This window comes from Dunckerocampus dactyliophorus, chromosome 6, assembly GCF_027744805.1.
Source record: "Dunckerocampus dactyliophorus isolate RoL2022-P2 chromosome 6, RoL_Ddac_1.1, whole genome shotgun sequence".
NCBI classification, from domain to species: domain Eukaryota; kingdom Metazoa; phylum Chordata; class Actinopteri; order Syngnathiformes; family Syngnathidae; genus Dunckerocampus; species Dunckerocampus dactyliophorus.
The window spans coordinates 29,448,162-29,463,252 of record NC_072824.1 but is presented as its reverse complement, the minus strand read 5'-3'; the positions used below and the strand labels follow the sequence as shown (position 1 = coordinate 29,463,252).

Genomic DNA, 15,091 nt, shown 5'->3' with positions numbered 1-15,091 from the left:
GAACTATTAACATTGCATCAAACTTTTCTTTTTTTGTGTGGCAATAAACGCATAAAGCAGATGTAACTTTTCCACTTTGATATTTTGTAAAGATATGCTAAGAAGTACGGCGCACGGTGGCTGTAGTGGTTAGCATGTTGGCCAACACAGTAACAGTCTGGAGATCGGAAAGACCTGGGCTCGATTCTCCCTTGGAGTCTGTGTGGAGTTTGCATGTTCTCCCCGTGCGTGGGTTTTCTTCGGGTACTCCGGTTTCCTCCCACAAAACATGCATGTTAGGTTAATTGGTGACTCTAAATTGTCAATAGGTATGAATGTGAGTGCGAATGGTTGTTTGTCTGCATGTGTGATTGGCTGGCGACCAGGGTGTACCCCGCCTGTCGCCCGAAGTCAGATGGGATAGGCTCCAGCATGCCCCCGCGACCCTAAAAGAGGAGAAGCGGTATAGAAAATGGATGGATGCTAAGAAGTTTGCTCTCTCACTCTTTGCTCTTTTTTTTGGCTGTTTTTTTCCCCAAAAATATCACCTTTCTTCTTAAAAAATATTTGTACATTTTCTTCTCGTAACTTAATGACTTTTATCCCATAATATTATAACTTTTCCCCAACCTAATTTTCAAAAAATTACAACTTTGTTTTGATTTGTTTGTTTTTCATAATATTACAACTTTAAAGAAATAACATCTTTGTTTTTTTATTCCTGTATTTCAACTTGTGCTACTAAAATGACCTTATTCACGCAATTTTTTTTTACTTTTTCTCGTCAAATTACAACCTTTGTCTCTTTAATATTTTCATTTTATTCTTGTAAAATTACTGCTAATTTTTCCATTTTTGTTGTTTTTTTTTTTATTTACCATAATCTGCCGTAATCTACCATAATCTGTGGTGTATAAAGCGCTACTTTTTTTCATGCTTTGAACCCTGCAGGTTGTGCAGTGATGCGGTTCACTGATGTTCCCATGATGCTTACAATGCAGCTTCAGGAAGTAGTAATGAAATAGAGGAGTGAAGTGGAAGCTAATACCAATTTTCAAGTCGTATGCAGTGATCTTGTTTTGATTTGACACACCTTAAGTAAGTTTGATGAGTTGTAGAATTACTGCTCGGACTGCAAGCCGTCCACTATCACTAACTGGTTTCGAAAGGCTGGACTGCTTCGTGATGAAGAGGACAGCTAAAGGGCTAATTTGCCTCGAGACAAAAGTGACACCAAGAGCGACAACGAAAGAGAGAGAGAGAGACTGACAAAGTGTGTGACGAAGGAATTATGAGGCTATTCAAATGAGATGCTGAAGAAGACGACTTTAGTGGTTTTAATTCCCAGGAGGAGGAGGACAGCAATGGATGACTTTTCTGGTAGGCTACTGTTAAACTAGCCATGTTACATGCACTGTTTGGAAAAAAGCATTTATTTAATCAAAAGTTTAAAAAATATTTTTGTGAAACCTTTTCCTGTGTACTAAACGTCCCATGTTACGACGTGGACACCAGCGGCTTATAGACAGATGCGGCTTAGTTGTAATCTTTTTTTCTCTTTAAATATTAGTGGGTGCGGCTTATATACCGGTGCGCTCCAGTGTGGAAATGATGGTATATTTTTAGAATGTGCCTTATGCCAATAAAAAAAGCAGCTGCTGGCTGCAGTTCGGACGCCGCTGTGTTATGAGATGTCCATACATCTTTTGTCTTTCAGGGTGTGGACGGTCTTCCCGGGTCTAAAGGAGACATGGGTGATCCTGGGAAATCTGTGAGTGAATCACACGCGACATCCTGCCACAGCTACAAACTGTTAAAAACCTGTCTGTTCAAACTTTCGGGATGGTGCTACAACCAGTTTCTCACGACTGCACTTCACAGGGACCACCAGGAGCAACGGGAGAACCCGGACCACCTGGACCTCCGGGACGAAGGGTGCGTTTTGGCTTAGCAACTCCTGCCGGACACGGAGTGCTTATGCTAGTGTGTTCTTTGCTGTTGTAATTCCTCTCACTGTTCTGTTTCTTCCTCAGGGCCACGTGGGCAAAGCAGGGAAGGAAGGAAAGGAAGGCCTGAAAGGAGCAAAGGTGAGCGCAAGAAACGACTCTGATCCCCAAAGTTGTTGAGTTCACAGCCACTTACAGTCTTCCTGTTTTATGTTGATGCCAGGGTGCTGCTGGATTGGAGGGTCCCATTGGGAAAACAGGGCCGGTCGGTCGTCAGGGGCACTCTGGAAAGCCTGGTCCGCAGGGTCTTAGAGGGATTCCGGGTCCTGCTGTAAGTCAGCTGAGGAAGAAGAACCATAGTTGTACAGGTGCAGTCGTCATTTATGTGTCTGTCTTCTTTTTCAGGGTGAGCAGGGCTTAAATGGACCACCCGGTCAGACGGGACCACCAGGTCCAATGGTAAGATATAGATAGATATGGTCCTTTTTCAGAGAACTGAAGAGAATCAATGGATTGTTACGCTTTGCCTCTCAGGGTCCACCGGGACTAGCAGGACTAAAGGGAGACCACGGCAAAAAGGGGGACAAGGTGGGTTCACCGTGAACACAAACAGTCAATGTGAACTCAACACGACTTGTGTTACTCTTGCAGGGTCATGGCGGCCTGATAGGTTTGATCGGGCCACCCGGGGACATCGGAGAGAAGGGCGACCGAGGCCTGCCAGGGAACCAAGGAGTGCTGGGTTCTAAAGGGGACGAGGTGCTGAAAACAAACACCACAACTCTTGCTGGCTGAAGTTACTTCATAGTGATTCACTTTGCTGTTTTCTTGTGTTTCACGGCAGGGTCCTGTGGGGCCCCCAGGTCCTGCTGGTCCCCCTGGTCCAACAGGTCTATCTGTGAGTACATGGGACAATCCAGGGGTTGATTCTGCGCGGAACTGTGGGACACCATTCACCCTTTTCTTTTTCTTGCAGGGTGTGATTGGCATAAAGGGTTCCAAAGGAAATCCAGTAAGTCGTTTTTGGACAAATAAGTCTGTAGGACTGACATGATAGACTCATTTTGTGTGTGAACTTAGGGTCCAACAGGTTCCAGAGGGGACAGTGGGCCTGCAGGTCCTCCAGGACCACCAGTCAGTGCTGTTCCAACATCCTTCTATCAACACTGGACTGTTTCTCACCATTTACATCATCTCTCTGATTCCTTGCCTTTCCTCAGGGCTTGCCAGCGGTCGGCATGGCCCCGCTGTTGGAGCGAGGGCGGCGCAGGAGAACCCATGTCTTGGACGGTGCTATGCTGGAGGGGGGGGAGGATGCACTGGTGGACGGTGGACAGGAGGAGTGGATTCAGGGGGATCAGGCGCAGCCAACCGTGTGGATGAATGAGGAGGAGGGGGAGAAGGAGGGAAAGGGCATGGAGGAGGTGTTTGCCTCGCTGTCCTCCATGAAAGTGGAGGTGGAGGGTCTGCGCACACCGCAGGGGACCTACCACAGCCCTGCACGCTCCTGCAAGGAGCTCTGGCTCCTCAATCCAGAACTTCCGAATGGTACCTCAGCCTTCTTGGCCGTCTGTTCATTGCATGCGTCTTTTACCTTTTTTTCACCGAGCAGTACAGTTTGGTACAGGGCTATGACTGTGGAAGCGGATCAGGTTGACAACACATCCACCCATCCGTTTTCTTAAGCTTATTCGGGTCCGAGTTGCAGGCGCTTGGTTGACACAAAACCGTAACGCCTCTTTGGCATCAGAGCTGGAACAGAAGCTCCGGAATGAAGTCGTCTTTGCTTGTCACACAGCGCCTAGAGCAAGTGTTCTTGCATTCATTTGAGGATCCAACAGTGAGATTAGTTACCACGTCAACGCCAGCGACAGTTACTTCCGATGCAACCCAGGGTGGGAGAAGTGAGCATGGGCAGCATTCAGGCATGCACACAGGGGCTGTCCCGCGTCTCTTACGACCCGGGCAGGTTGGCGGGACGGCTTAATTCCCTGTCAGCGCCGTTCATACAGAAAAGCGAGCAGGCATATTTGAGTTTGGCGAACCGAACTGAACTCTGCGGCTTGGTGGAAACGAGTCTTCATGGTGAAGTGTCCTGCTCTGACTGTCTGCTCTCCAGGTGAGTACTGGATTGACCCCAACCAGGGGTGCCATCGGGACTCCTTCAAGGTGTTTTGCAACTTCACTGCTCAGGGCGAGACGTGTTTGTACCCCGATAAGAAGTTTCAATCGGTCAGTGCACACGCCAACACGACTACCTTCTACTGAATCCCTTCTCAGTCAGTGATGCTAACTGGATGTGTCTGTTGACAATTAGGTGAAGCTGGCTGCCTGGAAAGGAGAGCAGCCTGGCACCTGGTACAGTACATTTAGGAAAGGAAAGGAGGTAGGCCATTTTTGTTCTGTGTCCTACTTTATCTTTTTTTGTTATTATTTGCGTGGCAAATAATGTATATGAAACGTTGGTGCTCCAGTTTTCCTACTCCGGGTCAGACGGCGTTCCCGTCCACATCGTCCAGCTGAATTTCCTGAAGCTGCTCAGCGTGACCGCCAAGCAGACCTTCACCTACCACTGCCTCAACTCGGCCGCCTGGCTGCACACCACCACCCGCGGCCACGAGCTGGCGCTGCGCTTCCGAGGCAACGGCGGCGAGGAGCTAACACACGAGAGCGCACATTACATCAGTGCGCTGTACGACGGCTGTCAGGTGAGCGTCTCAACACGCGATGTTGCTGCTAATGTTTTTTGACCCGGTGCTAATTAGAGACCCCGGTGGTTATTTGCTTAACTGGTGGCTTTGCAGTAAATGGAATACGATCGTTAATTGGTGCATTGATAGTATTCGGATTCAATCTTGGCCTATCTGCCGCAGACTCGCTCGGGACAGGAGAGGACGGTGCTGGAGATTGACGCCCCTCTGTCCCACACGCTCCCCATTACGGACGTGGCAGTGGCCGATTTCGGGAACGGAGGCCAGAAGTTTGGCTTCCAGGTGGGGCCGGTCTGCTATGGCGGTTAAACGCTCCCGCGTGGGGGGCCATTGGGAGGAGGACCGGCGTCGGACAAAAGAGCAAAACTGACTCTTTTTTTAACATGCAGGGAGAAACAAAACAAACTACTTGCCTCATATTTATACGTATTGATTTGTTTCTGTCGTTCACACACTGATGCACTCGTCATCCTTCCGCTCTCTCCCGTTCATGCATGCACTTCCGTTGAGTCGCCACGTAAACGCCTCGGAACACTTGAATGAGCTCATTTCACCCACCTCAGTGCCTTCTTGTTATTATTAGCTATTAGCCGTTGTTGGAATAGTCAGTGTTGTGATGTACCCTATTTTCACGACTAGAGGTCACTCCAGAGTATAAGTCGCATCAGTCAAACAATGCGTCACAAAGAGGAAAAGAAAACATCTGGTAGCAGTATTTATGATGGCACTATCATCCGAGCAAGCTTTTTTAGGCGTGTCATGGCGCCGCTCCTAGCAACATGAAATTCACAAGAGAAGAAGACAAAGCCAGAGGGATGGGGCAATGTTTACACTAACAAGGAGACAAATTAAAGCTACACAAGCTGAAGTAAGTCACATTTTTTGAAGTATAAGGATACAATCAAAACTTACCTGTTTAATAAATGTCAGAAGGCAGTGGAAGAAGACACTTTTAATACGTGACATGACGCCTGGATGCATCCCGGTGTGCAGAAACGTATCAAACACCACGTATTGTAACACCAAAACTTTTCTCGTGTGTATTTAGACAGTCAGTGGCTGACACAGCAGCTACAATCTCCGAGCTAGACATAATAAGTGTTAACACTGCTGTCTAAAGTAGTATATTTCTCAATCCATGCAGGATATAGTCATAGTTATAGCACATTACTTACAGACACATAATGCACACATTTAGTTGTATTCAGTGTTAAAAAATATGATACGGCTCTCATGGAAATACATTTTAAAATATGTGGCTTCCATGGCTTCCTTTGCCAAAAATCCATGTCATTTAATTTGTGTGCCGAACAGCCGCACAAATTCATCTGAGTGAATTATTGCAGACAGTAGGTGTCGGCAAAGAACCCCCCCAAAAAACACCACCCCACTTTAATGCAAAGGCAGCACATGTTCAATTATATACGTATATATCTTTATATACAGTCCTGATCAAAATATGGAGAGCAGTTGAAAAATGTCAAGAATGTACATTTTGCACTGTTGGGTCTTAAGGAGGTTGTATGTAGAGCTTCAAAATGAAAAAAAAGAAGAAATGGGAGTGAGACAAAAAAGCAATTTACATTGTTCCCTTGCTCTATCGCGGTTTGCCTTTTGCAGATTCGCTGTTTCGCTGTTTTATTTTAGTGCTTACTTATTTTGTTACAGTATAATAGCTGTTACAGGCCGAGCATAGCCCTTTAAGAAGAATTGCATGATGGGAAGTTGAGTGTCTCTGTCTTCCCTTGCTCTGTCTAGGGACTCTAGCTCTGTCTGCACCGCCCAATGTTTTCTGCGTCCTGATTGGCTATAGACCATTGTCAATCAATCTTCTTTGTGCTGCCCTGCGTGTCTCCTGTGTCATCGCTAGCTTGCTTGGTAGCTTGTAAATGAATCTTCGGTTTGCCCCATTTTGAAGAGCTTTTTTCTTCTTGAAAGCCTTCTCTGGCAGATGGCGTCTGATGGTTATTGGACTGCACTCGATACCACTAGCAACCTTCATTTGGGCCGAGGGTGGTCCCGTGTCTTGACGGACAGCAAGTGGGATCCCTTATTTTGGGTCTACCACTTGACTTTTTTGTTCCATGAGCCTCAGGATGAAGTTTGAAATGGCTGTGTTACTGTGTTCAACCTCAGCAGCAATGGTGCACTGCGAGAGGCCTTGCTTATGCAGCTCAACAATCCCACACCGTTCTAAGAGAGAAAGCTTTTTTGCCAACCTACTCCACTTGAATGCTTCTTTGCGATAAATTGCTTTTTTGTCTCACTCCCATTTCTTCCTTTTGCATTTTGAAGCTCTACTTCTTCCTAAAATACAACAGTGCAAAATGTACATTCTTGACATTTTTCAACTGCTCTTAACATTTTGATCAGGTGTGTATAAGTCACCCCTTACTATAAATCCCAGCCAAACTATGAAAAAAGTGCAACTTATACTCTGGCAGATAGGGTATATTGTCATTCATCATGGTGCTAAAGTGTGTCCTTGTTTTTGTAAATGGGGAAACTGGGGCAGTGTTTTTTAATTTTTTTTTACATATATATACAGTATACTGTATATGGAGAAAATGTGTTTTATATTTTTAACATCACCATTGCCTCATTGTCTTTCTATATGGGCGAGTGACTTAGTATTTGAATAAAAAAAGTACATTTCGTACAATTAATTTCGTTCCCTGATGAAATTCTCTATTCGAGATATAGATTTTCAGCCGAGGGAATGCGCTACATTTGCTCACTTTTTGAGACAATCATCAGGAATAAAACGCACTATGAAATATTAATTTGGCAGACGTGTTTGTCACAGCAGTCCTTGCGTGAGTACTCGTTAGTCTACTTATTTTCCAACATTTTCTTGAGCAAGAAGCACCCTGGTATGATCAACGACTGCAACAAAGGATTCAGTGCCGTAAAATATGAAAACAGTCTAGACATATTTCAAAGATGAACAAAGACAGTTGTTGCGCCAGTTTGTTTTTTTGTTTGTTTTCTTAATAATTGAAAGTTGTGCAATGTTTAGCGACTAGTAGGGTGATTAGTAGGGTGACTAGTAGGGTATAGATGGTATAATAATTAGTGTAGACTTGCACATTTACACACTCACTCAGGGGCGGACTCACCATCAGACAAACACGGCAACTACCTAGGGTTCTGAGATTTCCAGGCGCCCCAAAACGTCGGAGTGAAACAAACTTGTCGACGCAGTTTGGAGGAAAATGAAGCCAAGTTACCCCAGTGGAGCGGAGAAGAGGAAAACAAACAGCTTTTATCAAAGCTAGCGAAGGTGTCAACAAACTTAAGACACATGAGATCAGTAGCACCGCTACTGTCAGTGGCGGCCGTGGAGAATGCAGTAGTTCTAGAGATGAAGCTTTTCATCACAAAGATGTGAGTATTAAAGCAGTAAACTACGTTACATGTTCTCATCAATGACAGTAAAAGCGTTGAGATGATTCACTTGTTGTATTCACTTGAGGAATGATCTGCTCAGTCTTTCAGTGGAGCAGGGCAGTGATAGTAATCTGCCACTGAAACTGCTTTTCTGTCGGGAGACGATGCTGTACATTGTGTCCTTTGTGTCCTGTAAGTAGTGTCCTTTGCTCCGCCACAGATGTAAGGCTGTACGAATGACAGAGCCCGTCTTCCTCACCAGTTTGTCCAGGCGTGTGGCGTCCTCCTTCTTGAGGCTGCTCCCCCAGCACACTACTGCATACAGGAGGGCACCAGCTAGCACAGTCTGGTAGAAGATCTGTAGCAGCTTCTTGTATAGGAGGACGCCAGCCTTGAGGAAGTACAGACGGCTCTCCCTTTCCTGCACAGAGCATCCATGTTGGCAGTCCAGTCCAGTTTATCATCCAGATGCACTCCCAGGTATTTTTAGGTGTGAACCACCTCCACACGGTCACCTTTAATGAGAACAGGTTCTGGGTGTGTCCTGTTTTTCCACCACCATTTTCCCGGTCTTGGTGGTGTTGACAAAGTCCTGGATCAGTTTTCTGTCCTCATTGTCCACCCACAATGGGCGTGTCGTCCGTGTACTTCTGTACATGGCTGAGCTCAGAGTTGTACTGAAAGTCGGACGTGTGCAGGGTAAACAGAACAGGAGAGAGCACAGTTCGCTGCGGTGCTCCCGTGCTGCTGGTCACAGTGTCGAACGTGCAGTTTGTCCCTGAGGAGCTGAGGCTGGGTGGTGGTAAAGGCGCTGGAGAAGTCCAAAAATGTCATCCTCACAGCACCACTGCCTCTGTCCAGGTGAACGAGAGATCGTTGGAGCAAGAAGATGATGGCGTCCTCAACTCCAAACTCCAAACATATTTCAAAAGCAGATTATCAGATTACATAGTCAGGTTTTATAAAAAATTAAGGGCCCCAGTTACTGGGTTTGCCTTGGGCCCCCAAATGACTAAATACTCCCCTGCCAACAACAAACAAAAACACTAAAAACATTCCTAAAGTCTTACAAGATATGTTTATCATGAGTGTGAACCTTTTTTGAGGCATATTTCTCCCAAACAACACTGGTCAATTGACGCAATAAGTTCCATTTACCGTTTCTATGGTCACTTTTTTCCCCCTCGTTCCTCGTTTACTTGACGGTTTACTGTCATTTGAACAGCAGATGATCTTTAATCAAGCGCCACTTAGCAACTAGTCCCGGGATCGGATAAAATATGGACCCCGATAAAATTTGTACCGCCCATTTTGCTCATGCACTAAAATCAGCAATACATATTTTATGCGTTTACGCATGCAATCTGTACCCTTGGAACGATGTGTATGATGTAAATACTGATAAATACACAACATAATGTGTTCTTTGGCGCCCTAACCCTAACGCTAACCCGCATGCGCCAATACCAAATAGGTGCAAATTACACAGAGTCCGTTTTTTATGCCACAACAGCCCAAATGTGGATGTCCCGCTTTATGCACACACGTCATCTTGACATCCTATGTCCACACGGTGGCAGTGTTGCGCCAGTCAGGCGCCTTTGCTGCAAAACACACACACACACGCGCACACAAAGCAGAATAACAGAGCAGCAGCTGATCAATTCACACCACCGTGCTCTCTTGCAGGCAATCAATCAATATGTGAGGACAGAGGGAAGGACAGGAAGGAGGCGGACAGGACAAAAGGGGGCACGGCTTGGATATTAGCGGTAGAGGGACAAGAGGAGAAAAAGAGGGCACGTGTTTTGTGTTTTTGACGTCACATTTCAGGTTGACGGTGATGGTTTGGGAGGAGGAGAAGGAGAGCGAGGGATGGGCCAATGTGTCTGAAAGAGAGAGAGAGAGAGAGAAAATATGTGAGAGCATCTCTGGCGCTGCCACCGCATCCTCCTGCCAGACACAGGACGCACATCCTGCTCAGTAGGGGGGGGCGGGACCATCTTCACATGGACGCGTGAGGATTTACCTGTTCTTCCTGGATACCTGGAGCTGGAAACTGACATTAGATGTGAAAAAGCGCCACAGGAGCCGACCGTTTAAGAGCTACTTGTGTGTCAAGATGAGCGTGCCCATGTTAAAGATTGGCGCCGTGCTCAGCACCATGGCCATGGTCACCAACTGGATGTCCCAGACGCTGCCTTCACTGGTCGGACTCAATGGAACCATCATCTCCCACGAGGGCACGCATGAGCGCATTGTCAGTGTATGTATGACACACACACACACACGCACACACAGCATGCAAGTTCATTATTCTTTTACAATGTGATATCAGCTGAAGTTGTCATTAAGTGTTTAAGTGGAATTAAGTGTTTTTTTGTATGTGCTTTTTGCTGGATTTAGCTGCACAAGCTACACACTCTACTGTGATGCAACTGCAAGCGCAACACATGAAATGAATGATTATTATTTTTAATGATACAATTTCTTGCATTGGATGCTATTAGACTGTATAAGTGTACCTAATGGGGTGGCCGATGTGAGTATTTGCAGGAAAGCGGAGCAACATTTTTCAAAACTAAGAACAAATACTGTATTTCCACAGGTAGTGTCAAGGGTACTCAACTGAAGAGAGTACCAGGTGTCTATTATAGATGTTTAGCGGGGTGAGGGGTTATTTGTTCCAAATCAATCATCAGTTTTGCACAAATATACATATTGATTTGATCTTTGGGAAGGCTGACTCTCCCATGGGTCATCTGTTTGTTACCGTAGCAACGACAAACCTTGGCAAGCCCGGAAGACATCCACACACACACACAACCACAGGGTACATTTGCTGTGTTTTTTCCCTCCTGTTCATATTTGGGCTTCTTTGCATGGTTTAACTTTCTGGCTCTGGAGAGGCGGCGTGCAGCTGCTCCCAGTTCAGCAAAGTCACATGCACTCTCTATCTCACGCACGCACGCACACACACACACACACACACACACACACACACACACACACACAGAAGTGTTAGCCAAGGACAGATGTAGTTGTCAGAGGCAGAGTGAGGCTCCTCAGCAGCATGGTGACAGTTTTGACAGCAAACAGTGTTGTGTTGTGTTGTGTGTTGTTGTATGTTGGGAGTTAAGGCATATTCCCAACCACTGTGCCGTGGCACATTAGTGTTTCGTGAGAGATCATCAGGTGGGAAGTATCCGATTTCACTTAATTGGCCAGAAAATGATTATTTGTCGACTGCAAATAATGTTTATGTGTTCATCTGTCTATGCCGGCGATGCACAGTGAAATGCAAACCATGACATGCTCTTCCTCTAGATAGCAGAATGCCCGTAATTCTTTAAGAAAAAAGTGACAATTTATAAAAAGTGAAATATATAAGGTTGGGAATCATTGATCTATGTCACCTAACCTTAGACTTCCAAATCATAACACACTTTTGCCAGGCTGGATGGGTGGAGTCACGTGACTACACGCTGTACCTCGTCTTAAAGGGGAATGAACATAGCATACCAGCACACAGTCAAAACAGACAAAAAAGCATTTTCTTTTCTTTTTTATTAAAACACCAAATTTATTGACATGAGCAAAATCTCGTAGTAAATTTCGGTAACGGTAAATATTCGGTTTATCACCCAGGCCTAATCCATATCTATATAATACGCTCCTGGTCAAGATGTTAAGAGTTGAAGAGCACAGCCTTTAAAAGGCAAAATGTTGGTAAAAATGTAGACTGAATGTGATTTAGTGTCAGGTATTCACGCTGTCATGATCTCTTGATGGCAAAGGCAAAAAAGCTTTCTCTCTTTGAATGCGGTGGGATTGTTGAGCTGCATAAGCAAGGCCTCTCGCAGTGCACCATTGCTGCTAAGTTTGGACGCAGTAAGACAGTCACTTCAAACTTCTTCAAACATCCTGAGGCTCATGGAGCAAAAAAGTCAAGTGGTAGACCCAAAAAAATGAGCCGGACGATCCCATTGGCTGTCCAACACGACACGGGACCATCCTAGGCCCAAATGAAGGTTGTTAGTGGTGCCGAGTGCGCTCCAATTACCATCAGTCGGCATCTGCTAGAGAAGACTTTTAAGACGAAAAAAGCTCCTCAAAATGGGGCGTTTGGAATTTGCAGGAGAGCACCAAAAATGGGACATTGAAAGGTGGAAGAAAGTTGTATTCTCCCTTGACGGTCCTGATGGCTTCCAACGCTCCTTACGCTCCTTGTCATTGGCACCTAATTTGAGTTCCGATTTTCTTTAGTTCAGCCGCATGCTTCTTCGTGTGTCGGTGTGTTGAGCGTTTTACGCGCTTGAAGCCTCTCAGGCGTTCATTAGATACAGTGCCACCACGCTCCATCGCGGTCCAAGTTTCGCCAACGCCAACGCGTTTTCCTGATTTTTTTTTTTGGTGCAATATACAGCCGAGCTTGGCCCTTTAAGAAGAACTCCATTGTGGGAAGTCGAGTGTTGTAGTTCTGTGCTTCAGCAGGAGGCAGCGGTGTCTCTCTATTCTCTCTCTTCCGTCTGCACGGCCCATTATCTTCTTGGCTGTAGACATTTGTCACTCAATCGCCAGCATCACCACCACGTCGTCGCGTGACATCGTCTTTGCCAAAAAGGTTTGCTCTGCAGAATTAGCTCGCTAACTATTTGATTAAAGGAGGGAAGTTGACTTCTTGACCTCTCAATGACCCGGGTAGGCTACCGCATTGTTCAGTAGTCTTCCCAGATGAGTGTAAGGTGTACTGCACTGATGGACGGGATTTGACAGTAGCTTTCTTTGAACGCCATGAGAGGAGCATTAGCAGCAGTTGGACATGAGGACGGTGGACGCTTTCCAAATTTCCCACTCAGAGACACGAGGGAGAGCTCATTTTAGCTGCGAGAGATTCCCAACGCACGCATGAGAGCGATGCTGACGGTGCATCTCTGTGACGAGGAGCACGATTAGGCTAAAACGTTTTTAATTCTAGCAAACTCCATAAGTGATGTTCTTGTATTGTGTGCAGGGTTTGTACCCAGGCTCAGAGGAGGCGTGGCAGGTCTACAGCACCGCCTCCGACCCGGACGGCAGGTGCGTGTGCGCGGTGGTTGCCCCCGCGAGAAACCTCTGCAAACGAGACCCTCGCAGTCAGCAACTCCACCTGCTGACCCAACAGGTGAGTGGTCAGCTCTGAGAGCAGAAGTGAACGCCCCGGAATGAACATGGACATCCTGAGAGGAAGGCTGTCTCTCAGTTGGTGCACTCGCGTGCTTACACTTAGCCTTTTAAGCGCATAGGCACGTTCACACTGACATACGCAAAACGCAGTGCACTCAGTACCCAGATGGTGCACTCAAAACGGCCAAAATGGTGATGGACCCTGACAACCCTAAATAGCTGCCATCTTGGCTGCGAAGTGGAAGAGGGGGGGACTAACTCAAGTGGAGAAGAAGAGGAAGGGATCAATATTGCAAGCGTCATTTCCGGTGAGCGACTCATGGATTTGGGACAGCACTGCCCTTTCAAAATTTGCACCCTCTGGAACTTAACACAGTGTACTCACTACTGTATACGTATTGAAGTGTACACGGGATAAGAATCATTTATGACAGCCACTACTGGAACAAATCAGAGCAAAATGACCGGGCCCATCCATCCATTTTCCTCCGCTTATCCGGGTCCGGGCCGCAGGAGCAGCAGTCTCAATAGGAACGTCCAGACTTCCCGGTCCCCGCCCACCTCTTCCAGTTCCACCGGGAGGACACCAAGGCCTTCCCAGGCCGGCTGTGAGGCCTCGGGGAAGACCCAGGACACGTTGGAGAGACTATGTTTCTCAACTGGCCTGGGAATGCCTCAGGATCCGCCGGGAAGAGCTGGATGAAGTAGCCGGGGAGACGGAAGTCTGGGCTTTCCTGCTTAGGCTGCTGCAGTAGAAGATGGATGGATGAATGGATTTTAGAATGCTTTTATGTTTATGGAATGATTTTATCACGTGATTTTACCCTTTTTCTGAATGACCTTGTGTACGACTTGTGCTCCATAAATAAAACTGCCTTGCCTTGGCTCTAAAGTGTTGAATGTGCGCCTGTTGGTGGTTCTGTTAGCTGGGATAGGCTCCTGCAGCCTCTCTCAACCTCCAGAAGAGGCTAAGCGGGGTAGAAAAATGGATGGATGTTGACAGCACAGTGATGATGATGATGATGTGTCTGTCATGCAGGTCCAGAACTTGAGTCAGTCCATGGAGGGGGTCCACCTACGGACCTCCAGAGACCTGCAGCACTTTCGAGAGTCTGAGCCGCTCCTGAGGGGGGTGGATGGACGTTTGCACACGTATGTGGGCACCCCCCGCACGCTGACATCCAAGGGTCTGCAGGTACACACACACAAACACACACACGCAGCTGAGACAGCCGCTGTCGGGGGCATACGCGCCTCGGTGTGAAAACATTGATTTCACGCATGCCATGCGACACGTGACGTCTTTGGGGAGGAGGAGAGAAGCGTTTGGAGGCCGGGCGGGCCTGCTGGCGCCTGCATCACTGCACTAAGTAGAACATTGAGCTGTGGATGGCAGGAAAATAAAATAATTAAAAAAAACAAGAATCATTTGGGGATAAATGTGAAAATGTATTATTAATGTTGAGTTATGAAACCGCGGCAGAAGGAGCGCTTTTAGACTTGGCTCTCTTGCATTTTGCACTCGCACAGGCAAAGAGATGGACAATTCTTGCCTAATTTACTGAGATGAAGCCCAACATGTGTGTGTGTGTGTGTGTGTGTGTGTGTGTGTCCTAATTTAAGAGGTTTAAACTCAGCGGGGAGGCTGCATTCCAGCTGCAGGCTCAAGTCTGAGGGGAGAACCATGGTTTTTTAAAAACCTTGAATAAGCTGTGAAACGGTCAAAGTTGCTGCACAGAGCTTGTAAGCAGGGTGAACCTGCAAGGGAGCACTCACACGTCTGCATCGTGTACCCAAGCACATCCCACCTACATCCCCTATTGTTCTCACTGAAAGCCGTCTTTTTCCACAGCTCGCTCCACAGTAACTCACCAAGCAACGGTATAAACCAGGGCCGTC

General features: G+C 46.7%; 2 protein-coding genes across 7 annotated transcripts in view; both read left to right on the top strand.

Moving 5' to 3' along the window:
* LOC129182751 (collagen alpha-1(XI) chain-like) overlaps nt 1-6,104 on the top strand; it is a 52,227-nt gene extending 46,123 nt beyond the window's left edge. For all 4 annotated transcript variants that reach the window (XM_054779219.1, XM_054779218.1, XM_054779220.1 and 1 more), the window contains 15 exons: nt 1,697-1,750; nt 1,861-1,914; nt 2,013-2,066; nt 2,149-2,256; nt 2,331-2,384; nt 2,460-2,513; nt 2,577-2,684; nt 2,770-2,823; nt 2,902-2,937; nt 3,006-3,059; nt 3,146-3,473; nt 4,045-4,157; nt 4,243-4,311; nt 4,400-4,633; nt 4,799-6,104. In XM_054779219.1, coding sequence (XP_054635194.1) covers nt 1,697-1,750; nt 1,861-1,914; nt 2,013-2,066; nt 2,149-2,256; nt 2,331-2,384; nt 2,460-2,513; nt 2,577-2,684; nt 2,770-2,823; nt 2,902-2,937; nt 3,006-3,059; nt 3,146-3,473; nt 4,045-4,157; nt 4,243-4,311; nt 4,400-4,633; nt 4,799-4,945 — 1,521 coding nt within the window. In that variant the 3' untranslated portion in view covers nt 4,946-6,104. The remainder of the gene's footprint in view (nt 1-1,696; nt 1,751-1,860; nt 1,915-2,012; nt 2,067-2,148; nt 2,257-2,330; nt 2,385-2,459; nt 2,514-2,576; nt 2,685-2,769; nt 2,824-2,901; nt 2,938-3,005; nt 3,060-3,145; nt 3,474-4,044; nt 4,158-4,242; nt 4,312-4,399; nt 4,634-4,798) is intronic.
* Nucleotides 6,105-6,156: 52 nt separating this feature from the next.
* Nucleotides 6,157-15,091, top strand: part of LOC129182776 (noelin-2-like) — a 28,616-nt gene continuing 19,681 nt past the window's right edge. The window contains exons 1-5 of one of the 3 annotated variants that reach the window (XM_054779275.1): nt 6,157-8,023; nt 8,127-8,218; nt 8,289-10,292; nt 13,041-13,190; nt 14,232-14,387. In XM_054779275.1, coding sequence (XP_054635250.1) covers nt 10,149-10,292; nt 13,041-13,190; nt 14,232-14,387 — 450 coding nt within the window. In that variant the 5' untranslated portion in view covers nt 6,157-8,023; nt 8,127-8,218; nt 8,289-10,148. Of the gene's footprint in view, nt 10,293-13,040; nt 13,191-14,231; nt 14,388-15,091 lie in introns of all 3 variants that reach the window. The other 2 variants (XM_054779273.1, XM_054779276.1) reach the window with 2 other exon arrangements.